Source organism: Maniola hyperantus, chromosome 8 (assembly GCF_902806685.2).
Source record: "Maniola hyperantus chromosome 8, iAphHyp1.2, whole genome shotgun sequence".
Taxonomy (NCBI): Eukaryota; Metazoa; Arthropoda; class Insecta; order Lepidoptera; family Nymphalidae; genus Maniola; species Maniola hyperantus.
In genome coordinates this window covers 9,487,828-9,515,584 of record NC_048543.1, presented here as the reverse complement: position 1 = coordinate 9,515,584, position 27,757 = coordinate 9,487,828, and the positions used below count along the sequence as shown (strand labels likewise).

Sequence of the window (27,757 nt, the reverse complement as noted above, 5' to 3'; positions counted from 1 at the left end):
CGCGTGCCGGTTTGCTTTGGGAGTTGGCACTCAAAACTGCACAACAATGACTCACTGCCACCGGACAATACGGCCACCCGTGCGGCCTGTGACGAAACTCTGTCAATCCTCAAACTCGATAAATAATAATCGATCAGACAGCACTATCAAAATAATTAAAGAATAATCTTCTTCTCTACAACTAATCGTTAATTGTAACGGAAATAATGCAACGAAGAAGACTTTCTGAACGTTTCGGTTTTCAGTTCGTACCTTGAACTGTTGAGCTTTCAAGGCTTTTTTTACCATCTACACAGATGAGATCTGAATCTGAACCTAAGAGTTTTTAATTTTGCACCGTCTTATTGTTATCGTTAAGTTATTAAGACCTCAACAAGGAACAAATTAAACAAAGACGTAAACAATCTCGTTCATATTTTATACATCGCGTATATTGAAACTGTGTTCTAACAATTTCACATACAATCATAAATTCTAATTTAGCGAGTTGCCGGATCGCGTTACCACCTTCAGTTTCGTTTCATTGTATGTTCCCAAGACGGCGCCCTTAACTCAACGTATACAAAATTAATTAGACAAAATCTTGGGCTTGTAATATTTTATTATTATTTCCGTTACTGAGATTTTATTAGCGCTTCGTATTTATTACTTTTATGGCGGATCGGAATGGGGCGTTGATTAGCGTCGTTCCTGTATGTTCTCTTTGCTACAACTTCGTAATTATAGAAGTTGTAATTACACAGCCACGTACATTGTGAAACCTTCCCGGGACTTCGCTTCGTTATCGCGCTGCGAATGATGCTTCGCTAAATTAAACGTCGCCCATATAGATATTTTCTTTATTAAAACTGCCTATCTATTTCTTCTCAAGCAGAGAGATGCCATACTGCTAGAGTGTACAGTGTCACGCAAAATGACCTAAGTCTGAATGTAGATACCTACTATGTACCAGTCGTTATTTTTGAAAATTAGTTAACTGGCGACACTGTTAGAAACAGGTAGTTTCTATTCTCTCCGTCAATAATACCACGGTTTCTTTGATACGACGCAACTATTGTCTCTTACTATAATGTTAGGTATCCGATTGTGTTGAAACTTTATACAGTTATTGTTGGCGCTTGACAACAACTGACATTGAGGGTTTCGAGTCATGGCCTCTTTACCCAGTTTGGGGCAGGGAAGTCTCGGTGATTGTTTTGATTTCGCCGGCCATTATGGCTTAGGGCTGGGGACGGCTAATTTCAGTTAGTTTGTCAGTTGTGGAGGTTTCTCATAAACACGTATGTAGTACAATAAGTGGCACGCGAGTCGAGTTCCAAGCTTACTTCCTCGTAAATTTGGGTCCGAGGGTGCTTTTTTGACGCCTGACGTATTGAGATTCGTTATTCTAGTAATACAACATCTCTCTGTTCTTAACTGGATTTACAACTCGATCAAAGTGTAACTCTTTACTATTTCCATGATTACGCACTGTCCTGTCAATTGCCGTTAACTAGAAAGTTTAATATTAATCGAAAATAGGAAACTATAATAATCGATTTCAATCAGGTACCATCAGGTTTTAAAATAGTTGATGACACTTGCTTTAAACCACTTTCTTCCAGTAAAGTTCTAACCTGAACACATACTCAGATTACACATACAGAGACAGACACATATTACTTAGATTGTATTTTATAAGTGGATAGGTGATATTTAAAATAAGAGATCATAAATATTTACGTTTGGTAAAAGCATCCCATAGAAAACAATGGAATAGTTGACTTAAAAACAATTAGATTTCGATACCAAAGTCGGCTAGGGTTTAAACGAATACAGAAAACACCTTACTTATAAGGCAGTCCATTTGTGTTCCTAGGACTCAGGATACAGCGTCTTCTACTTAGCGGTGAAATGTGTAATGCCTTTTATTCTGATCTCTCAAAGCCGCCCTTTTACTGTTCCCTAACACGTCTTGTCTTTTACTGGGACAAGGTGGGAAGACTGGGAATAGGAGTGGGAATTATGCCACTGCATTGTAATGACAAAATAATTGATTGTTTTGATTCCAGTGTTTCTTATCTGTACTATACCATCTATTCCAGAAATTTTGAGGGTTTTTATCAAATTTATCGGAATTATCTTGATTCACTATGAATGATAAATATTTTTACCCTTAACAGGTTTTAGGTTTAAGTAAAAATAGAAAATCGAAATATATAAAAGGAAAAGGTGACTGACTGACTGACTGACTGACTGATCTATCAACGCACAGCTCAAACTACTGGACGGATCGGGCTGAAATTTGGCATGCAGATAGAGCCTATTATGACTTAAGCATCCGGTAAGAAAGGATTGTTGAAGATTCAACCCTTAAGGGGGTGAAATAGGGGTTTGAAATTTGTGTAGTCCACGCGGACGAAGTCGCGAGCATTAGCTAGTATAATATAAAAGTTGATGCGTTTGTTAAGTGATCGTGTTACTTATGAACGACTTGATCGATTGAGGTCTTATTGTTCCCATAATACTTACATTTGTTTTCTTGAGACGATTGTTCACAGCTATGCTAAATCTAAACACGCGGATGAAGTCGCAGGAATGAGGTAGTTCTCTACAATTCCCATTAGTAGGTATAGAGTTTTCATGCTATTAATAACTTTTTCAAAAGTGAGTAGGTACCTATATGATTTTCTATGCCACGCGTAGTCCAATTAGCATATGGTTGTAGCTACATGCATTTAGCAGGTTGTAGGTACGTACTCTAGTGCATTAGGGAGAGTTGAGTTGACCAGTCGGAGTTGGCCAAATCTAATCATTTGCATTAGTCATGCGCGGCCGAAGCCCATACTGCGCTTCATTTCACCAGAACATCCACCCTTGATCCGATTTATACGTTTGTGGCCTCGCAAATTGAAATTTCCCTCCAAATAAAAGAGGTAGACTCATTAGAACGGCCAAGAAAAGGAAAAATCTTTAAATTTTTAGATTAAAATCTGAAATATTTGAGAAGCCAATTGAGTAGGTATGATTAATAAGAGTCCATTTCTAACAACATGAAGGTATCATATACGTACTCATAATAATGATAAAACCTCTACAGCAATAATACCTTTATTTTGTATAGCAGTAGACACCTACGCTTCATAAATGAGCAAGAACTACTGAGATTCCCGAATGCATTGATGTTTGAATTGTTTTACAAGTATCAAGGTATGAAACTGCCAAAGTTTATGGAAATAACCGTTAACTATAAGACGTGGTGTATCGTTGATATTACACATGACTAGAGAGTTGTCCCCTAGTGACGTGCCCAGCATTCTGGACATTGATAAAGAGGTCACGTATTGCTGCCAAGCCGTAATAAGTACTCGAGTATCTTGCAGAAAAACTTTTTTTGTCAGATTTGTACCTATATATAAAGTTAGCACGGGCAATTAAATTAATAAAACGACAAGTTTTTGGAGGCAGCAGCGGGCTTAAGACATCTGTAAGTCGATTTCATAAAATATGCAAATTTTACAATCTCAATTGTTGTGATTGGCGGAATTTGTGCGACTCTTGTTGCAACAATGCATTGTAGCCAATAGTGAGCGAGCAGCAACCAATCAGAGGCGATTGCGATCGTGACATTATAGCTGTCATTCTACCCCAATCGAGCAGCTGCAGAAAGGGGGCAAATCATGTTAGCAACAGACAACGTTAATATTATAGAACTAAGTCTCTTAGTCCATGACACTAAATACGTAGCATATTTTATTGTTTATTTGGTGTAATAACTAACAATACTAACAAAAATATCTAATTGCAATATAAAAATGCAATGTGCTTTCCAGTAAAACAATGTTTCCTAAGCCGCAACAAAACCGACAAAAAACGAGCAGAACATGTCTGCCTCGTTCAACTGCAAATATTTACCCACCGTCCGAGAAAACGAACATTTTGTTCGCTGATAACTTCGGTCGATGATACCACAATTGCGAAAAATTTGTAGCAATTTCAACCCATTAGGGTTCACTAATGGACTAAGAGCCAGCGCGTGCCAGACCTTCGTTGTTTTATAAAAGCTGAAAGTTTCTCTGCGTATTGTCCCCAACACTGAGGGGAACGTTTGTTTGGATGTTTGTTTAGCTCATGGTGGTTTTGGGAAATAACAGGTAATAAAGGTGTAATGTTTCAGTTATATCATAGTATCTTGGTAAAAAGTGATTAGTTAGTTTGTAAGTGTAAGTAAGATATTGTACTGATTTAGGTCACTACACACACTTCGACTCACATTTATGAAAGTTGAGATACTTCAAATTAGGCCGTGTTATTTAATTATATCTGATCGACAGTCAGAATTATATCTTGAAGGAAAAAGATGTCTCTATTTTAGAAATAAGTTTCATCTAACTAGATGAAACAACGATCTTTATACGACAGTGTGGTGCTATTTTGCGCAACTATTTGGCTGCAACTCGTATTTGCTTAGAACTTGATGTCCAGTGTTTTATCCAGTGTCAGACTTATACTGACTGCATTCTCGCGCTGAACAGACAATTTGATGCCACCAGAAGAAACGACTAACTGTGTTAAAATATTTCGTAAGAACATTTCTTTTTAGTTGGAAAGAAAAAGAAAGCTCTTCGGTAATTGAATTCCGTACACGGCGCGTATCGAACTGGTATGCTTCGCACGACCTTGCACGTCTCTGTGGTGAGGATTGAGGATTTACTGAAATATTTTTGATTTCTTCTCACCAATATGTTCCGGAAGCATTGGCGGTAATCGTTTCCGCATTCCAACGCCGAAAAATGCATTGTTGTTTGCGTGAAAAGAATAGAGTAGTATAATGTTGGTAAAATTGTAAAGTATTTGGTCTTTTTACTAACGCACATTATGATTTTGACTTTTTCGTTCTCATGCATATATCATCATTATCATAATAATATGTTTCTTAAGTAAAGTTGGGTGGTTTATATTTATTCAGCAAAAGCTTATCTGTTTTTCAATATCTTATATTATATACTAGCGACCCGTTTTCGCTTCGCAATGTAGATACTAATGTGGTATCAGTGAGGAATGATTAACAATCCATACTTCATAAATGCGACAGTGTGTCTGCCTGCTAGCTTCTCAAATGAGAGGATCTTTTCCGACCTAATTCACATTATTTGAATTTCTCTAGGGATCTCTAATTTTTTGAGAACTAAACTATACCTATAAACCTTCCTCTTGAATCACTCTATTTGTTAGTAAAAACCGCATTAAAATCCGTTGCGTAGTTTAAAGGATCTACGCGTTCATACATACATACATACATGCAGACAGCGGGAAGCGACTTTATTTTATGCTATGTAAAGATTTTTACCTCTTCATTTCTAATTCGAACCGCTAAGATTTGGAACACCCTTACAGCATCAGTTTTCCCCTCCAATTATAATATGGGTACCTTCAAGTCAAGAGTGAATAGGCATCTCCTAGGCAAGCGCGCTCCATCTTGGGCTGCATCATCACTTGCTATCAGGTCTGATTGTAGCCAAGCGCTAGTCTATAAATTTAAAAGAAAACTCCATTCCATCTCTTGCACATAGTCTTAATCTAGTACATTTAATAAGTATTTAGTAATGATAAGAAAACGATTACGATTTGTGTAAATGGTGATAGGTGCAAAATGAGACTTCCGTATTATGAAGATCTTGATTCCTTGTGCGTTAAATGTTCACACGTCAACAGCTAAATACACACCAATCGTAGAACGTGTCCATCGTACGTATTATTGGAAGTGTTTGCATTGCAGGGACGAGCCCCATGGTCGTCCGTAATGGGTGGTTTCCGTCTAATGCCGGCACACAATAGCACCGGTGAGATGCTCATTCGACAGTGTAGATTGCATTTAGCAGGAGGTTTGCAGATTGATCGAATTGCTATCACTACTTCATATTATTATTGTAACTTGTTTACAAATATTATCTGTCTTGAGTGTGATTGAATTTTGAAGTGAACTTTAACACTATAAACTGTAAAATGAGCTTTAGTACTGTAAAGATTCGTGTTCATCTCAAGACCCTTAGGCTACCAATACTAAAAACTAATTAACAATGCTCGAAGAGATTCTTCTACTCCTTTCATCACAGTCATAAACCGCCCCATTAAAGATGAAGAAAGTTTGGCTGTCTGATGGCTAATTTTTACGGAATTTTAACGAAATTTGGTACAAAGATAGCTAGCATCTCGGGGAAGGATAAAGGCTACTTTTGATCCCGGAAAATCAGAGTTCCTACGGAATTAAAAAAACCTAAAACCACATGACACGATGTTGCGGGCATTACTTGGTACAGAAATAGCTTTCCTGGAGACGGATATAGATTACTACTTATACCGGGAAATCAAAGAGTTCTTTGTTCGCAAATCTAGTAACTAAGTCATAAAGCGTTCCAAGGTGCCTCAGATCGATCCATGCGGTTCGCTTTTCGGACTGAAGCACCTTCAAGCGCGATAAAAAATATCGACAAAATTTATCTTGGTGGCGTCAGTTGTAAAACGGGCCATGTAATGTTTTTATTTTTTAAAAATTATGAAAAGCGTAAACTAACATTGAGAATCAATTTCGCAATAAATCTACTAATCATTATTTGAGCCATAATTCTGTTGCATTGTTATGACGTATCCCTAACACAGCCCTAACACTATTGGGGTGCATTAGGTAGCCTAACAATAGTCTAGAGTGACTACTGATGTACGTTGATACGATTGTTCCGAAAACAATTCATTTGAATCTGACCACTCGCCTGTCCGATTCGTGATAGTGTTTGGAATAGATTGAGTTTCATCATGGCTCACTAGATTTGGCTATCAAAGTATCTGCTATTAGGTACATCTATCCATAATTTTCTGAAACTAGAGGCTAAAATCATAATTTGTTATTGTTTTGATTCTTCTTTAGGGTAGTTATTTCCATTCTGACTTGTTATTATTTTTTCATCGTCATCATCATCGTGATCAACCTATCGCCAGCCCATTACTGAGCACACTGCTAAGCACGGGTCTCCTCTCAGAATGAGAAGGGCTTTCTCAAGGGCCGTGAATTTAGAGCATAGTCTGGCACGCTGGTCCAGTGCCGATTGGCAGACTTCACACACTTTAAGAACTATGTATTGTATTATTTTTAATTAAATCTAGTTTGAAGTAAAATTGGCAGTCAGTGACGGTGACTGAAAATTTTTGTGAAGACAGAAGTGAAAAATTAAAACTATAATTTAACAGCGTTTTTTTTGAATTTTCGAATTAATTTCAAGAATTAAAATTTCATAATTTGTAAATTAAAACATTAACATTAGTTTAGTGTTTACAGCTATCGGCACTCCGAGCACTATTAAAGCATGTCGGTGACGCGACCTTGAAGTTTTTACTCATCCGAAAATTGCCCGAGGCATCTAAAATTTTCACTTATGGTTTTTTGATTATAAAAAGCAGGTCAATCACTAACTATCGGAAGAATCTATAATAATCGTTAGTAGAAAAGTAGGTAGGTTACTCAGTTAACAGGTTAACAAATTATAGCTACCTATTTATAGATAGGTACATTACATCAATTACTGTAAATTTAATATGAGTTTTAAATGTACACGAAATTCATACAAAGTTACATCGATAACCCTCCATTCCGAAGATAATGTTCACATAATTGGCGAAACATTTCCATTCCAACCCTTCCAAGACGTTACGCCCTACATGTTATTTAATTAAGCAATCTCGAACAATGCGAATTGTGTCTAGTAGTGATTCCTTATGATGCAGATGATTCAAATATTATATGATATTTCCAATAAAATTTTCAATGTTGTTAATCAAGCTTACCTATTTGTTCAAAATTAGTCAAAGTCATATTTATTACCTATTTATTCAAAATAGAAACTATTATGATTGTACACTTGTTGATTACCTACTTATAACCTATTTGTAAGAAAGTTAATTAAGTAAAATTAGAACTAAAGCTAAAAGGATTCAAAACCTGTCTTCAGAAAAAGCCAGGTCACAACAAGCTTAAATAATATGTCAAATATTTTTTATAACTTGGATAGCAAACCGAGTGACTATTATAGCAGAGTTCATTCAATGAAAAACAACTGAAATCCCATATTCAACAAAATATTACAATATCTACCTACATATTTTGTAACATTAAAAAAAACTGCAACTGCTGAGTTCCTTGCCGGCTCTTCTTCAACATGCCGGAGTTACAGAATTTTGTCAAAATATACCCAACACTAACAGACAGTCTTAGGTTTATGTAACTCTGTAATCATTTTAGAATTGGAGGCTAAACAACATCTATGGATTCATACGTGACCCTTCGCTCATACTATCTTCAGTCAAAGTGGGAACCCTTCTAAGATATCCCTTGCAGAACTACATGTCTTAACCAATTATAAACGTATAAATCAAAATGATGGAGTAAGGTGAAACTAATACGAAAGTTTAATTGAATTACAATATATTATTTCAATATGATTTTGTAGGAACCTATTGTCCAGGATTTGATTTCAAAAATTATGTTATTTATTATCTTAGGCATATGGAATTTTATACTGTTAAATTTAAGAGGTCACGACCCTCAGCATTGTACACTTGTTGTACACCTATTCATATAGGTACGATGCAGAGAGAGATAGAAGAAGTAACATCGATATAAATGACAAGATATGGTCAAGCGAACAAAATTTTTCACGGTTTAGAAACCCAATAAATCAGCGCCACCTCTTAGATACTACTGAACGACCCGTTTGAAATCCAGACGCCACTGAGGTTGCATTGGTGCATAAACACCAATGAGTCGGTGTCATTTTGTTTGCTTAATAACCCTGTCCGTACGAAGTAATATATGTATAAGTCAATGGAAGATAATGAAAAATTCAAAGAGGAAAGTTTTCCCTAGTTGGAAGTTTCAAGTCGGAAAATGGTCAGAGTTTATTCCGACAGATATTCAGTTTAACAAGCACATATCCCGCTGTTAAAATGGAAGGCGTATTTCACTGCGTCGACACACAATACGCTATCTGATGATTGGTTTTTGGCAATTACCAGTATTGTGGGCAATGCGCGCACTCACCGTGTGAAATATGTATGGGATCCGCTCTTTGTTGCATCTATGCATTGCGATGGAATAACAGCTTGTTATTTAAATTACCTCCTGATTAATGGCTGTTCTCGTATTATTTATCTATGATTTGTTGAATCTGTATTAAATATGATATCCCCTAGGTACTAGGTGAAATAGGTCATATTATCTAAGTACCTAGTGTTTGGCTAGCTAATTAAAACATTTATTATCAGGGGTTATCTAATTAAGAGTTACCATGTTTTCTTAAATAAAATTACAGAGTTTGATAATAATAATAATGAATTTGACAATAAAAAATAAAGATTTCACAATACGAAAATGTTTGAAAAGATTTTTTTTTAAAGTAGAAGAGTGTAGAGTGTGTTAAAGAAGTAGAGTGTGTGAGTGTAGAGAGAGTAGTAATTAACAGTGATCTTCTTATTTATATTATACTTAGCTTAATATTGAAGTTTGGCAATTTAGTGATAATAGGATTTCGCTACTAAGACAACACACCTGTCAGAAAAATGTCGAACACCTCTGTGAATGACTCAGAAAGATAATTCGAAATTGGAACGGAATATTTCAAATCTAAATTCTAGAATTCGCACCAGCAATTCACAGCACCAGTCAATTCAGTTGAGAGGACTCAAGTACAAGGCAAACATACGACAAGTAACCGAAGCCCGAAGAGTCAGTTGAGTGGACTTAGTATAGGAAGCAGGAAGAAGAAAAGAACGGAGTACAAGTGGTCATAGTGTTCCAGGTACCTACGTGCCGCAGTTCGCTTGGTACTTCTAGGTTACCGAGGATCTTCATCTTCATACACTTCGTGTACAGTGCTCCTGTTATGAAGAAGTTTGCGCGGTACGTCAAGTCTGACGCCTAGAGCTAGCGCGCACCACGGTACTGCGAGTTGGGGTGCGTTTTAAAATCTGTAAATTTGAAATCTGGTGCGGAATCAATTCCGCAGTGTGCACGCTTCTATGTAGTTCACAGATTTTTCTGGAAAATAAACGTACGGAAATTTTCCGTGGTGCGCGCTAGCTCTTATTGTAGCTGACGTCTTCAAATAAAGGCACCAACCCTACGACTGTGTGTTATTTAAAATCCCAACCTACAGCTTGGACTACTTAGGCTACTTTTTATCTGGGAAAATCAAAGAGTTCCCATGGGAGTTTGAAAACCTAAATCCACGCGGATGAACTACTGATAAAAGTTTTTGAAGCGCAGGACAGGGGTCATCCCTGTGTAATACTTTATAAATCAAATTGGGAACACTGAAATCGAATCTTTGTGTTTTCTAATTCTATGATTAGAAAGTAGAACACCACACCGCCGCCAGGTCAGGTCGCCGAAAAGAAAAACTTAGTAACATCATAATGCGCTAGTAGGTAGACGATCAAAATCTTCTACAGTTATAAATACAAATTGTCGATGGTTGACCGGCAGGCAAACAATGCACGGGGAATATCGACAAATCATTTTAATTGGGCGGCGAGTAATTGTCAAAAAGCTTTTAGTATAGCGGAGATTGTCAAATATCAGCAAAAATCCATTAACTGTTCTTGACGAACAGTGAAATGAAATGTATCAATAAAATTTTGCTACGGGTAGCAATAAGCAAATAAGTTAGTATGTCATGTTTTTTTCTCTCATAATGAAACAAATGAAGAGGATACAAGCAAGTTTGAAAAAAAAAAACAGCCGTGATGGGTCGGACAGACGGAAGGACAAAATACTATTTTTAAAATTTTTAATGCTTGACAGAACTCAGAAGGTCCCTACCGTTGGCTGTAGCGTTAGCTAGATTTCAATCCTAAATTAAATAGTTGAAACTGAATCTGGAACGTCTGGAACTTATTGTTTAAGATAAGCTCAAATGTTTTCACAAACAAAATTTAAAGTGAAACAAGTCGTTATAAAAAACACGACTGCGCTCCCAAAATACGAACTAGTGTAAGGATTCTAACGATACCCCATACATCAAAATATCTTTAGAAGTCGTGGTGGACTAAAGAAACTCATTTCTTTTATTCCTTTTATTGGGCAGTCGTGTAAAAAGAGATACAGCTCAAACTCAGCTTAGTAGAGAACTAGACTACACTTACATACTGAAAATAGCATCTACAAGAACGTACTAAAACCCAATAATAACATTTAACCCTTTGTTTCTAGTAGCTGTGTCGTCTGTACCGTATCGCTTGACATTTGTACAAAGGTTACCGCCTTTCAGTAAGTTTTCTTAGCTGACACTGTTTTATTAGCAAAGAAAGGGTGTTATTGTATTGCGTGCAATTTAACCTTTGAATTGAATGGGGTGGAAGCGCCTTAATATGTTTTACAATGCTGAGTAAGCTATTATGAAAACTTAGCCTTTAAATAGCGACCAGGGTGGGATTCCTCCAAGTGGAAATAAGTTTTGTAATTAAACAGGTCCAAGTTTTGAATATACTTTATACATTTCATTTTGCAATTGTGTACTGTGGGGTCTACATCTCCTGAAGACGGTATTGTGTGCTGGTGGTATGTATTGCTTGCTTTTCGTGTTTCTTTAGTAGTGGCAGAGCGAACGGTGCAAGAAAATCACAGAGTTCCCATGGTATTTATAAAAATCTAAATCAGACCGAAGAAGTCACGGACATCATTTATATAGTACAGTGACAGATTGAATCTTGAAGAAGTACTTTTATTCCGAAAATCAAAGAGTTTCCACAGGATTTTTAAAAACCGAAACTTACGCGGATGACGTGATGATGAAGGTAACAATAGTATTTACAATTTGACTGAGCTTATACATGTATTGTATACACTATACAAGTATCAGCTTCTGAATCAATAAACCCGTATGATGAAGAAAATATCAAAACGTGCAATCAAGTCTTGGGAAAGCGGAGAAATAAACGCAAACTTGCCATTAATAAGATATAATTGTGAGTTATAACGTGTGAATAGGAAAATATAATGCATTTTAATTGAACATCCGTAACCTATTGTGGCTTGCACAATTATTGAGGAAAGAAGACCAATGATTCGTTTGCACGTAAGGGAAATTAGCCGTAGTACATATACTACCGTTAGCGTAAAGTTAAAGGTAGATTTAGAGCTACGCGATCACGTCGTCGATCGAACGCGACACGCAACGCTTGAGAGCCGACACACTTGCACACTGCTTTGTATGAGTATATGAGGCGTGCGACGAGATCGCGCGACAAATTGCATAGAATCCAGTGTAGTGTGTTGCTATCGCGCGTCTCGGTCGCGTACTGCAATATACCAAACAAAAGAACTAGCAGAAGTTAGCTGGCATTGTCATATCAATTTTTCTTGCTAGTGGGCGATTGCTCTATGACCACGCTAGGCACTTTTTGACCTGTCGTTTGGTATGAATGAAATTGATATGATGGGTAAGTAAAAGAGGTCAGATGACACAATTAAGGTGTATTGTGTTGTGTCAAAACTGTACCTAGTTATGGGCAGATTACACCTACCGAGTAGTGAAGCGAGACAGTAAAATGTCACTCGGCCGAGACAGTGCTGTGGCTGAGAAATTGCAGCGAAATTGCACTCGTTAAAGTGTTTATACCAACCGAGTACTCGGCCGAGGACACTGACTTGCCACTGTACTCGGTAGGTGTAATCTGCCCACTAACGATGTTCTGCTATCATTTTTATTCGAGGACGAGCGATCGTCTGCGATCTCACCAGCAACCCAAGCATAATCAGCACGACAAAGATTTCTCGCGACTTTTCCGATGACAAAGCGTTGCAAAAGATACGAGAAATATACCTAGGTATCTATTATGTTGCCCGAATCAAAGAGCATAGTTTTTGATTCGGTATGACTTAAGATTGCGTGAGAAATAAATAAATAAGATAAAAATCTTTTTATTCGTATAAACTTTTACAAGTACTTACGAATAGTCGGATGCATCTACCACTGGTTCGGAATGCCTTTCGGAATGGAAATGAATTTTGTGACGCCAATTTTGATTACTATAGAATTGATTAGAAGATGATAGATTGAATAGAAGTTCTAGAAGATGGAGGCTCACGTTTTTCCATGCAAAATAGGGTGTATCAACATTTTGTCCAACGACTTGTCGCTAGTGTGCACTGTTAGATATAGGCAATAGTTTTATGTAGGAAATAAATAACGTGTCTTAGTGGAAGACAATGGTTGGGTAATAAGATCTGCTGTTAATTTTGGTGAATGTGGAGCGTGGTCGTGGCTGGAGATTTATGCAGCCATTGAAGTTCCTCTGCTCTTGGTAACTTTTCTACCTGTTTCTTAATTAAGGGTGAAGAGAAAAATAGTAATAAGCAGTAGATCGTTTGGGTAAAAACTGTTTCTTATTGAGAAATCTATATTTTAATTAATTAATCTCAATTATAATGTAATTGACATACCTAATCTCTGAGTATGTAGTATAAAACAAAGTCGAAAGCGTCGTTTGTGTGTAACTTCCGGATTTCTTTCTGGATTTTAATGAGATTCTCATCACATTTCAGAACATTTTATAATATTCAAATTTAGTATGAAAAATAAGTAGGAACTATGAAGCCCGGAGAGTCGGCTAGTGTTGTATAAATTTAAACTTACCTCTCATTTTTTGTTCGTCCAGTAATTGTCTTTCCAGGTTGTCTTTTACTTCTCTTTCTCTTAACACGTCCATTTTTAGTTCCGCTGTAAAAGAGGAAAATAATGTAGTGTACTAAGTATATATAATATGTACCTAGTAAGTGGCAGGAGTATTTTTATTAAAAGCATTAATTTAATCAACCCTAATCTTACGCTGTTCTTGCTTTAGATATTTGTATAAAAAACAAAACAAACATCATAAACTAGAGTTTAGCCTTAATAAATAATCAAATACACAAAAGGCATTGTATATTCGCCGAACAAGGCCGAGAAAGGGGCCGATTAGAACATAAACACGGATTAACTCATTCGGAATCCAGCATTGTGAAGGAGTTGATTTGGGAGATTTGCATAACTTCCAATTAAAGCTAACCTGACGGAAATGATTGGGGAGTAACTTCCGAATACAGGAAAATGGATTTCGAGGACTATTTGTCTAATTAGTTTCGAATTATGAAGTATTCATTTTGATACAATTAGTCGATTAGTTAGAAAATCATATAAAATACGACTTCTCAACTTTAAACTTTTGTAATCTGTAATTTTATGAAATAACTTGCTGACCGCCTGGTTTCGCTAGGATTATATTTCAGAAATTTACAAAAGGTCTCCAAAAACCTATCCACGCGACGAAGTCACGGCAAACGCTAGTTCATCAAAATCTAAACACATACACAAGACTATACTATACCTACTGTACATTCCCGTAGTTGGATAAAACAATAATCCATACTAATAATTATTATAAATGCGAAAGTATGTCTGTTTGTCTGTTTGCTAGCCTTTCACGGTCGATCCGTCCAACCGATTTTGACGAAATTTGTTAAACCGATAGCTTGCATCCCGGGGACGGACATAGGCTACTTTTTATCAATTTATTATATTTAATCAAAGATTTCCCACGGGATTTTTACAAACCTAAACCCATGCGGACCAATTGTGGGCATCAGCTAGTATTAAACTAAATCTCTACATCCTTTGCCTCGCAAGTCGCAAGTATCCCTAAGAATGGGCACGTAAGCGCATTACAGACGAATTTGAATAGAAAGTGGTGATGCCAGTTCCGTTTAATTTAGTCCCTTAGTCAATTAGGCGAGTTGACGTAATGGAGGTCGGGATAAGGCTGATTAACTTGCGATCTTAGCAGCTACTATTCGAATACTTAGTAAACAAATTCGTTTCGCTACCATTCTGCTTTAGGAAAGGGTATATTGTGTAATTACAACAAATAGAAAATTTAATTTAAGAGCGCACTGCTATAATTAAATTTTCTATTCATTGTAACTCCATTTTTTCCTATAACTTGAATGTACGCGTAATCTTACTAATATTAAAAATATGAAAGTTTGGATGTTTGTTACTCCTTCACGACACAATGACTGAATTGATTTTTCTGGGTATGGTAATAGCTTATACCCTAAGTATTGACACAAAAGCTTTTTTCTGACGGAAAATCAAAGATTTTCCGCAGGATTTTAAAAATCAGTGCGGACGGGTATCATCTTGTATTATTATCAATGTGAAAGTTTAGGCATTTTTACTCCTTCACGCGACAATGACTGACTCGTTTTGTCTCTTTGTAATGCAGATAGCTTATTATATCCATAGGCTATTTTTTATTACAGAAAATCAAAGAGTTCCGGTGGGATTTTCTCCCGCGTTTTCTTGCAACTTTATCCATGGCAGTCCAAGTCATTCTTTCAAGGCAGGATCATCTACTTTATATGTTTCAATGTTTCACTTTGAAAACCAATTAAAAATATTCATCTCATACGAAAAGCCTTGGAACAGCATTCCAAGATAGGTACAATTGATGTAAGTTAAGTATTGTAGCCAAAAAAATCCTTCCTCGATATCGATCTGTACTTATATTAAGCCGATATATTTTGCAGGCCGTACCGGGCGTTTCATATCGACAAACAATAATCTCGAAGATAACACAGAGACAAGTTAACTTGCTCGTATGCTGGTAATAAGGAACAAGAATAAAGCCCAGGTACTCGTACTATCTTGGCCGTCGATCTTGTAAAGTGAAACGTTGTCTTGTTCATTGTTTGTTAAATTTTCTGTTACTGTTTGTGTTTATAGCGTAATATCTAACGGGCATTTTTATATTTTCGTATGCAGTCTACAGTTGACAATTTATATCACTTTTTTTGGGGTTCCGTACCTCAAAAGGAAAAACGGAACCCTATAAGGGTTCCGTTTTTCTTTATGAGGTACGGAACCCTAAAAATTATCTCGAAATTCGTAACGACTGTTCTTGAGATTAATTTCAAATCAATCCAGTTGTATGGTGTAATTTAGAGGGCTTTTAGTTAAAAGTGGTTTCGCACATGAGACGTAAATTACCTTCGGCGAGGCAGCCATTAAGGCCCGCGTCGGTATACGCCGTATCTTTACATCTAGCGATTTGTGAGCTTAGGCGTCTTAACAAAAGATGCTCCCGGTGGTCTTTGAGTCCGCGACCATCTATCTTTGTATTGTTTCATGTTCGTGTTATAGATACGACTACGAGTAATGAGTGCAACTATAATTACGCACTAGTGTAACGAAAATATGATGTCACTAGCTGATGTCCGCGACTTCATTCATGTGGAATTAGGTTTTTAAAAATCTCTTGGGAACTCTTTGATTTTCCGGGTTAAAAAGTAGCCTATGTCACTCTCCAGGTCTTTATCTATACCCATGCAAAAAATCACGTCAATCCGTGGCACCGCTGCGACGTGATTGAAGGACAAACCAACACACAAATACACTTTCGCATTTATAATAAGGGTACAGATTTATTTCAGTAGACATAACTTTATAGAAATTGATTGTATTTTAAAAATTAGGGTTAATTTTATAAAACTGTGTTAAATAAAGTAACCTAACGCAATATTTCCTAATGCTAATTCATAGTCCTAATATCACTACCCATATGATAAATGTGAAAGTGTGTTTGTTTGTTGGTTTGGCCTTCAATCACGCCGCAACATTGCAACAGATGACATGACTTTTTGCATGGATATACTAAAGAACTGGAGAGCGACTTAAACTACTTTTTATCTTAGAAAAACAAATAGTTCCTACTGTTTTTTTAAAACCCTAAATCCACGCGGTTATCAGCTAGGTAGTAGGTAATATTATAATTAATGTGAAAGTTTTGATGTTCGTTACTCATTCACGCCACAACGACAGAACCGATTCGGCAGAAATTAGGCAATGGAGATGCTTATTCCCTAAGTTAATATACTTATAGACTAATTACTAAGCCGGAAAATTCAAGATTCATTTAAAACTTCGTAAATCTTATGCTAGATCATAGTTCAATTGAGTAGGTATATCTTATTGGCTCTCAACAAGGAAACAAATCTCGTCCCTATCGTAAACAAACATTTTACGGTACGGAACTATGAATAGCTCAAAACTGTGAAAATGTTTGTCTACACATCAAAACATCGACATCGTCAGCATCACAGCGAAACACGATTATAACAAAATCGAACTTTATTTTATCGAATCAATCAAATTTAAAAACTTGATGGAGAGGATGCGAGTAAAAAATTACCACTTTATAAATAAAATAACAATAAATGTGATGCTCCGTTCAAGGGAATATATAATTATGGACAATTACTATTATACCGAAGCTCAATGGCTGATAGATGATTGAAAGGATCGAAACCCATAAACAAAAGGATCGATTCCGGTTACGCAATTTAATAATGCCTGAAGTAATTAACTGATATCGTAATCGATTCTTGAAGGATCGATTTTAAGGTTCCTTACTATTTTGCCCAACTGTAACATTCTTGTGGGAGGTGATTAGTTACCACCCTAACAGCAAAGCTGTGCGGCTAAGCTGTTTAGCGTTCCAGTACGGTGCACTGTAGATACAAGAAATCAATAAGGTATATGGATTTAATGAAACTGTCATAGGTATCCCATCCCAAAGGCTACCTTGTAATGGAATAAAAAAAAACGATGTGAACTGACTAAACAGTGTTAAATGGAAAAATGTTACACAGGCATTTAAAATTTGAAATACTAAGGGAAATCGTAGATTATCATCATCATCATCAGCCAATAGACGTCCACTGCTGGACATAGGTCTCTTGTAGGGACTTCCATACGCCACAGTCTTGCGCCGCCTGGATCCAGCAGCTTCCTGCGACTCGTTTGATGTCGTCCGTCCACCTAGGGGGGGGTCTTCCAACGCTGCATCTTCCGGTGCGAGGTCGCCATCGTAGATATCTTATTTTTATCGAAGTAACAGATGATGATGAGAGAGAAGGATGATTGTGTATTTTTTATTTTGAAGATAAGTAAAATTGAAATGAATTACAGAACCTCCACGCGAAACTCCTCTCGCACTTGACCGGTTGTTTCAAAGATAAGTGTTCCCGTGAATTGAAAAGTTATCAACTGTATTTTTTTAGTCGATTGTCGGTAAGATGCCGATGTCCCGGAGGGTCGTGGAGGGAAATTTTATTTCTCTTCAATTTCCTGCACTCAGCAAAAGCAACAATGATATTTAAATTACGAATGTGATACTCTTACTTGCAACCTACCTACATACCGAATCGAATAACTTCGCAACAAACAAAATACGAAATATTATTCATCCATAAATGCAAAAGTGTGTCTGTCTGTCTGTTTATCTGTCTGTCTGCTAGCTTGTCATGGCCCATTCGTTTAACGGAATTTAGTAAAGACATAGTGGTGCTTATTTCGCTCAACGGTTGAGCCTTGCCGTACAGCGAGGTAATAATAGCGCCAGTGTTTTGGGCACAATGCCCATAAATGACCATTTGGACGGCGTATATTTTTTGTAAAAATGTAACATGTACTTTTAAATATTATGTTTTAGTCATTGATAGTTTTTTACTTGTACTTAATAATAAATAAAATAAATTTTTAACTAATAATGTTCAAACCTATAAGACATAGTTTGCTTTCCGAGGACGGATATAGACAACTTTTTGCCCCGGAAAATTAAAAAGTTCTCAGTGGTCAGTAATTACTAACATTTGCTACTCTCTGCTATCAGTGCCAAAATGACAAATATCACGTCGTTTAAAAATCATATCGGCAATCGCAAGTCCAGCGTGTATAAAAAGAGATCAGTGGCCGTAAGACGTAACACATTTATAGAGTAGGTGAATCCATATTAATATTATAAATGCGAAAATGTGTCTGTCTGTCTATCTGTCTGTCTGCTAGCTTTTCACGGCCCAACAGTTTAGCCGAAATTGATGAAATTTGGTACAGAGTTAGCTTAGGTACATCCCCGGGAAGGACAGGGCCTATCCAACGGGATTTTTAAAAACCTATATCCATGCGGTTGAAGTCGCGGGCAACATCTAATTAAGACATATTTTTACAGCCCCCTATACAGTAATTTTAGTGGAAAAGCATCGCAACAATTCAATTCAATTATTTTATTCGCACGCAGGTACAATCAGGTAATACAAACGCAAACTTTCAATGACCCGTAACACATAAGTCATAGGGCGGGCGAATTAAGACATATTTTCACAGCCCCCACTGCAAGACTAAGTTGCGTTTGCAGTTAAAATAACAATTAAAGTCCGCTCAAAATTTACGACTCCAAACTGGCAAAATAATTTAAACGGGCGCTAAGGTGAATGCGACTGAAATGGGTCTTTGGAAAGGGAAACAAAAGAACGCATTCACTTCTCCCTTTTGATTCCGCTTTGGTCCTTTTTAGCGCGATGAATGAAAGTCTTCAGCGGTTTGAAGGTGAAATTTTAATAGTAATAGCATAATAGAGAGAGAGAGCCAGCGCGTGCCAGATCTTCATTATTTTATAAAAGATGAAAGTTTCTCTGCGTATTGTCCCCAACACTGGGTGGAATGTTTGTTTGATATTTGTTTGGATCATGGTGACTTTGGGAGATAGCAGATAATAAAGGCGTGAAAAATCTTTCGTCAAAATATAAAGCCTATTTTTTCTATTTTCTTCAGAATAGTACCTCGTCGTAGAAATCACGTCATGCATTGCCAGACACTTACATGGCAACCCCCTGCCAGACACCATTAAAGTTTAAAAGTTTAAGGGTGTCTGGCAGGGGTGGCGACGACACTAATTGTATGGCAATGCATGACGTGATTTCTAATACCATTAAGAAGAAAATATAAAAAAAAGACTTTATACTTTGACGTAAGATTTTTTACACCTTTATTACCTACCTGTTATCTCCCAAAGCTAGGATGATCCAAACAAACACCCAAACAAACGTTCCTCTCAGTGATGGGGACAATACGCAGAGAAACTTTCATCTTTTATAAAATAACGAAGGTCTGGTACGCGCTGGCTCTTAGTCCATAAAGAAATATTACTGAGGAATATTGCTGATTAAAATGCTTAAGAAAACGGAGAGGTGCGAATCAAGAGGGATTCGGATTACATTGTTATTGATAAATGTATAGTTATTTATAGAAATGCCTGTTTTTGCCCGTCTGTAAAACTGAAAATTCTTGAGCTTTTCATAATAGTAACTTGGAAAAGTTTATTCAAAACATATTTGATCTTCTGCTCTTCTTTGTTCCTATTCTATAGCTTAATCTTGCACATCATGATCAAACTATTGCCGGCTCACTACAAAGTAAGGGTCTCCTCTCAGTTTGAGAAGGGATTGGCCATAATTCACCACGCTGGCCAAGTTCGGATTGACAGATTTCACTCACTGTTGAGAACATTATGGATAACTCTCAGGCATGTAGGTCTCCTCACGATGTTTTCTTTCACCGTTAAATCCGTTAAATCAAGTGACAATTCCAAACGCACATAACTCCGAAAAGTTAGAGGTCCGTGCTCGGGATCAAACCCCCGATTTCCCGAATAGGAGGCGGACGTCTTAACCACTAAGCTATCACGGCTCAATAATTGATTACTGGCCTACTAATGTATTTACAAAAGCGATGTTCCTAAAAGCTAAATTCAGAGTAACGATAATGGCTGTCACGAGGCGGAAAACGAATTCCTCTCCTTCTTCTTCCTCTTCCCTATGCTTTTTAAATTTACAAACCGTCGGCAATTTTATTTTAGTGTTATTAGATTTTTCCGGCTTATGTCACACGGCGATGTTACTGAGGCGGATTATTCCCGCAGTCTCCACGCTAATAATCATAGGAATTGCCCTTCTTTATTATGTGTGAAATTTCGATCATAAAATCTTTGCGTCCATTACATTTTCATCTTTTTTTGTCAACGTGAAACACTTTTTTACTATGACAATAACTTGAATCTGTTTTGCAAACATTTTCTTATTCTTTTTATCGCTGCATATGTTATACCTGATTACAAGGCTTCTGTGTCAAGCCATCGCCGGCTCACTACGAGCCTGGGTCTCCTCGAGTCCGGGTCTCCTCTCAGAATGAAAAGGGTTTGACTTTAGTCCACCACGCAGGCCAAGTACGAATTGGCAACCACACACACCTTTGAGAATATTGTTTTCAAGGGATATTTAATTGCTCAAAATGTATATAACTCAGAAAAGTTAGATGTAGGTACCCGGGATCTAGCCCGGGACCTTAATAGCACCGCTTCGTCAAAGATAGATGTAAGAGTTTTTACATGACGTTAAGTATACGAATAATGAAGATGTCCTCGCAAAATGAGTTAAAAATAGTGGTGGTTGGAGCGGGCACCGCCGGAATAACTCGCGGTGTTATCGGCGCACGCGCACCCAATCTGCGATCGAAACACACCGGATAAGATTATCCGGTAGCCCTGTATTATTTTAATGAGACTACACGACTCCACGAGATTCGAAACGATACGAAAAAAGCTTAGGTAACGAAGCAAATAAAAAGTACACGGGTCAAGAAAGATATCACGGGCGGTGCGGGATGACGGCGCTCGAAATGCGAACAATCCCCGCGGCCCCTGCACCATTTTTAAATTAGCCACCGAACACGATAAACTCCCGTACATCTACATACCAGCTGACGGCAGATCGGCCGATACCATTATGTCCCCGGTAAGGTACCGATTAAAAATATCCACATTTATAAGCGGACAACATCTGGTATTTAAATAAGATATAAATGCGCGACTCCGCGAATGTTTTGTTTTTTGGCTTCATTTTTTCTTTCCCGGGCGGAAGCTCCCCTCCTCGGATATATTGGTATTAAAAATGTAAGGGAGATTTATGCGAATGGCTCTAAGCTTTCATTAGTTGTTCCTTATGAGATACTTTTGCGGTCGCTCCCTGACCGGTAATTTTTCATTTTTCTGCAAACTTTCTGATGTAATGGGCGCGTTGTTAAAAATTTAACTGCATATAAAGAATATTTATACCCCCGCGGAGTTCCAGCTGCACGCCATGATTTATATTATTACGATTTCCTGTTCATATTGAGGGAATGGAAATTATGATAAATAAGTTTTAATGAAAAGTAATGGAGGATTGGGAGCTCATCTGCACGCTGCTGTTGGGCGATGGGTAGAGTTACCTATCTTGGGAAATTACAGTGGCGTGCAGGTCATAGAGGCATAAATGCACTGCTTACCCAGTTGTAACAGCTCAATGCATATTTTTCATGATGATCTGCCAGTAAACAGGTTCCTACCTAACTAATGCCTACCCTGGCTTCAAACCCTGTGCACGCCACTGGGAAATTAGTATCTAATGCTCTACTGTTTTATTTTCCAATGTTGGAAATAGGAAAAATAAGAATCACAAATGTCATCTTAAATATGATGATTACGAAATGAATACCAGTAAAGTTACTATGCAGATCAACCTATTTCATTAGGTTTTTTTATTAGTTGATTAATAATTATTTTCCTCAATTACTTGCACAAATACATATGGGCAAATACACCGACCTCTACTAATATAAGTAGGTACGCTAGACTTGCATTACCAACCTGATTATGAAGCAACTTGACGCTTTTTGTGCTGTTATCAGCAGTGAGCGTACTCGGAACTAACTGTTAGTGATACATATTTCAACACGAAGACCATTTAATACAAAGTGTTAATTTTAATTCCCGGTACACTCAGTGTGGCACTTTGAATCGGCACAAAAAATAACTGTAATTTTGTATGGCACACCTTTTCCAGCGTACCTACTTGTTTAGGTAATTTCAGTGCTAGCACACAAAAATTCAATGAGTTTCATAAAAATGTACTATTGCATGTAGCAACATCTAAAATTCAAACAAAACATCGCACTTCATAAACATGTTTCCGAATCATAAACATATGGAACGTTATTCCGGCTTGTAATTCCGTATGTAAATTACAACTAGAACAAGGGTTCTGTTTCACCCCATAGAGACAACACACAACCAGAGCGTTGAGAGCTACAATTACTAAGACGATAACACGGGGGTAGGGTTCTTGTTATGTTTGAACGGAATAGCTGCTCTTAAACCTCGGTTTACGGCAGTTTTAAATATTAAGAATAGAGATCTACACACACATAATAATGATATGTTTACGGGCGGAGATATAATATTGCGAGTAAATTAAGTGCCATGTTTTGAATCTGAAGATATGTGTGTAGATTTCTGTAGATAGGTAGATTGTAGGTAAATCCATTATTTCATTCCTCCATAGGTAGGTATTATGTTATAATTCCGAAAGTGTGTCTGTCTATAACTTTGCTAGCTTTTCACAGCCCATCCGTTCAGCCGATTTTGACGTTTGGTACAAAGTTAGCTTGAGATAGATCCGGGGATGGACATACTTAGGCATTTTGTGCCGGAAAATCAAAGAGTTTCCACGGGGTTTTTATAAACCTATTTAATTCCACGTGGTCAAAGTCACGGGCATCATTTATTTAGTACAGGAATAACTTGCATTCCGTATAGGTACGTATAAAGGTTACTTTTCATCCAGGAAAATAGAAGAGTTCCTGTTGAGATTTATAAAAACTACATAAATCCACGCTGACGAAGTCGTGGGCATCATCTAATGAACAGGAAGTAAATTATGTTATCAATCCCTTGGATAGATACCTACGTCTGGCTTTTCAGAAAATTTGATAAAACTTAATGTTTAAATTTAAATATCTTAATAGGTATACCTAGTATCTACCTATTACAAAACACGGATAATAGATTTATACGCGTGTACCATTGCTTTCCTTTTCAATAAAGACATCTTGCACATGACGAATAATTGGGCGTACGTCACATTAAATTATTTCGGCTAAGTAATTCCGGGCGGTTAATTATTGCGCACAAGCCGGGAGGAGAGTTGAGAATGTAATTATTATTAAACTTTACGATTGTCTCACTTTACCCCTTTATATGACGCAGGGATTCCAAACGATATAACTAAACTATATATAACATAGAAATTTGTGCGTTAATTTCGTTGGCAGTAGATTGAAATTCGAGTGAATGTTTTAGTTTGTGTGACATATCAATTCTGTGGGTTTGTCCTAAGATCCTAAGGGAGTATCTTAGCTTGTTGCGGTACAGGATTCATATTTGAGCTACTGGCTCTGAATTTATAGACGTAGATATTATAACCGAATTGCTTGTAAATTCGAAAGGGATATCAAATAGAATATAATTTATATTTAACTAAAGCTTTTTGTGACACATTTACCTACTTAGTAAAATAAAGAAAATAAATGCTGAAATGTAATATTGAAAATAATAATTTCACAAATAACTGGATGCTTCTTCATACTAATATAACTACTTATATCCTAATATATCATATCGATATATTGTTGTTGATTATAAGCAAGGTTTGATAGTTTGACGCAAACATAGAGAGTGGAGTAGACTTGAGTCTTTTAATAACATTTTAAACTCAGCTTTTGCGCGTGTCTATAGATTTTAAATCTTATAGGTTCGCCAGAGGTACCTCTAGTGACTCTAGTGTACCTATCTACTCTATCATCGCTTTCCGGTACACTATCCTATCTAATAAATTAGGCGTATGGGTGTAATTTCCGAATTGTATTGACATCTTTCACATGGTCGGTTAATTAGCATTTACAACATCCATCGATGTTTCATATTTATATTAATCAAGAGATGGCGCGCGTGTGGTCGAGTCGCGTGCGCAACGAAACCGGAGCGACACGCGCAAGTAATCCAATATGGCCGCCCGATGTCACATATCGGTACATTGCAGGAATGCCATTTTAATACCCCCGTTAATGTCAGTTATTGTTTACTCCACGACCAAGTGGTATGGAAACCGCGTACCAGTGACTATTACACCTTATGCTAATGCATTGGTGTTCTATTACACAATTCTACATTTGATAGCAAACTGCAAAAAATGGGATATGATAATTTTGGTCATAACGGACCGAAAGAACTTTATCTATAAGTAATCAGTAAAAATAGATTGCGATTGATTGAAAGTGTAGAATTTAAAAAAGTCTTTCAAGATATTTTGGACAGCAATGCAAATCATAATAATTTTAAAAATTAAAATTATTACAAGACGTCATTCAAAAAAACTAAAAACACGAAAGTAAAAAACGAACTAAAAGTTAAAATTTTCATTTGTAAATTATAACCAGTGTTACTTGGGATGGTAATTATTAATTAATATAAGGATATAGGAATTAATATAATTAAGGATAACGACACCGCATACATCCAAATGTATTCAGGCATTTAAAAGTTAGGGTAAAATAAAGAATCTCACATACATACATCATATCTACCTACATACACACAACCGAAAACATTACACTCCTTTTTGGAGCAGTCGTGTAAAAAAAAAGTAACTCCATAACTCAAGTCAGCACGCTGAAGTAAACAAACAAAGATTGGCCCAAGAGATGTTCGGCTGCACAATGGTGCGAAAGCTGGCACGATGCACAACAATGCCTCGTTGGTATATCGCGCGAATCTGCGGTGGCTCGTTACCTGGGGGCGGTTGTTTGAGCTAGCGGGCTATAGGCTATAGCTGATCGACAACTTTACCAATGCAGAAAATGTAAACAACATCAACTGCATGTATTTTGAATTACAAGTACATTCGTATCGCTGCGTGTTAGAAAGGGAAAAATCTATGAGCGAATTTTTGCACTTAGAAATATGACAATTTCATCAAATGAAAATGATTTAAAATTAGCAATAATGCCCATCTCACTGACAACCAAACATAATTTATTTTCAAACTAGCTGATGTCCGCTGATGGTTTTTCAAAATTCCGTAGGAATTCTAGGATTTCTACTGTATGATTTTCCGGGATAAAATATAAGTAGATACTTACTTATGTCACTCTCGGTGCCATTAACTAAGTAGATAGGTATATCCATGTACGAAATAACAATCGTTGTTCTGTTGCGGCAAGGACAAACCAACAAACTTATAATTAAACACACTTTAATTTGCATTAATAATAATAAAATTATGGGTAAGTGAAAATAAAGAGTGAAAATACCGACGCAAAAATGTTGCCGTCAGACACTCTAACAAAAGTACAGCAAAGATCGATGCGTTTTTACCGAATATAAAACAACGCAATTCCGCTAATTTCGTTACATCGAGGCGTAATAGCAATGTCCCTGACTGTAGTCTGTATTGTAAAAGCTTTCATATCAATTGAATCCATTAGCTGAGTACACAAGTCCTGTCTGTCTATTTGCTCATCAGTTTTTATCATTGGCCAGTTCTTGTTTGTTCCATCGGTCACTTCCACATTATTGATGGCCTTTTTCCCTCCATTGATTCGATATCACCGCAAATGATATCATAAACACATCGAAATAAGAAAGGTTTTATTTTAATTGAGTTTTATTTGCCTGTTGACTCTGTCAGACGTTTAAGCTTTAAATGCTGTTTGTACAATTTAGTTAATGTATCGAGTTGATTTTATATGAATTTTCGCGAATGACTTTTATCAAGATAACATGATAATATTTTCCAGAAGCTGAAGTACCCGGTCATAATAATGCACCACTATGTTTAAATTACTATAATTTTATTGTTTTAGATATTTTTTACATTCATTCTTATCAAAGTTTGAAATCTGACTAAGTAGATTTTTAATGGTAAATCAAAATTCAATGTCCTGTCCTCCCTTCGGGGCAGAGGGCAAACGCTACTGTCTACTCTTCTCTAAGCCGATCTATCGCCTTGTTTCAACTCGCCCCAAATGAAGTCAATCGGTCCGATCTTTTCTTGCCTTCAATTCAAAATTAGTGCTGAATAAATTATACGTAGATTTATCGTAACGTAAAAATGGAGAAAATGTTAAACTAAACTCACTCTGGCTTTTGTGGCTTCGCACATAAATACTCATAATGGTATATTTAAGACAAGGCAAAATTCAATATCAGGACCATGACTACTATGGTCCTCGACACCAGCTATCTCTAGATATGGAAGTGGAATTCCCTTTCTAGCAGAACCCCATAAAATACGTCCTATCTACTTGCGCATGTGCCATTTGTCCGTTGAACAGCACTTAGCTTAACAAAAACTGATAGTTGTAAAACAAAAGAGGTGCACAAAACCAGGTACAAGACCGGACCATTTGGTTCAGAAATAAACTAAGCGGTAAGAATTAACAGGATAAAGGATTAAAGAGTAGCCGAAGCGGATTTATGTCGTGGTGATTGGGATCGGAACGATTCTGCGTGTTACGAATGTTTTATAAACAAAGGAGTGAACAATTAAATACGCTCTGGAATTGGAGAAATTTTGAAGCTTTTTTATATATTATGCTTTTGCCCGCTACATTATCCGTGCGGAATTAGGTTTTTAAGAATCCCGCGTGCGTAACTTCTTGTACAACCCTTTACCTGCCTTTGCAAATCCATTTAAATTTATCTTCCGTTTTCCTTAAAAATCCCCAATATCTTAAAATATTATTAGATACAGGTGAACATCCAATAATAATATCTATTCTAGTCTAGTGTAATAATGATCGATAATATCAACAATTGACTGCACAAATTAGGTGGTAGGTAATTGGTTTTGATATACAAATAAAATATTTTATAAAGGCCTGTTATTAAAACTTTCATAATATAATTAATTACGGGCAATGGCTAATGCCTATAAATAATTATGTTTAAAATAAGCATAGGAAAATCACTTCAAAGTCTT

The 27,757-nt window shown here is 36.7% G+C and overlaps 1 protein-coding gene across 9 annotated transcripts in view; it reads right to left on the bottom strand.

Moving 5' to 3' along the window:
• Positions 1-27,757, bottom strand: part of dac (dachshund family transcription factor) — a 203,302-nt gene that overhangs the window by 32,439 nt on the left and 143,106 nt on the right. For all 9 annotated transcript variants that reach the window (XM_069500182.1, XM_069500184.1, XM_069500183.1 and 6 more), the window contains one exon: positions 13,665-13,748. In XM_069500182.1, the coding sequence (XP_069356283.1) occupies positions 13,665-13,748 (84 nt within the window). The remainder of the gene's footprint in view (positions 1-13,664; positions 13,749-27,757) is intronic.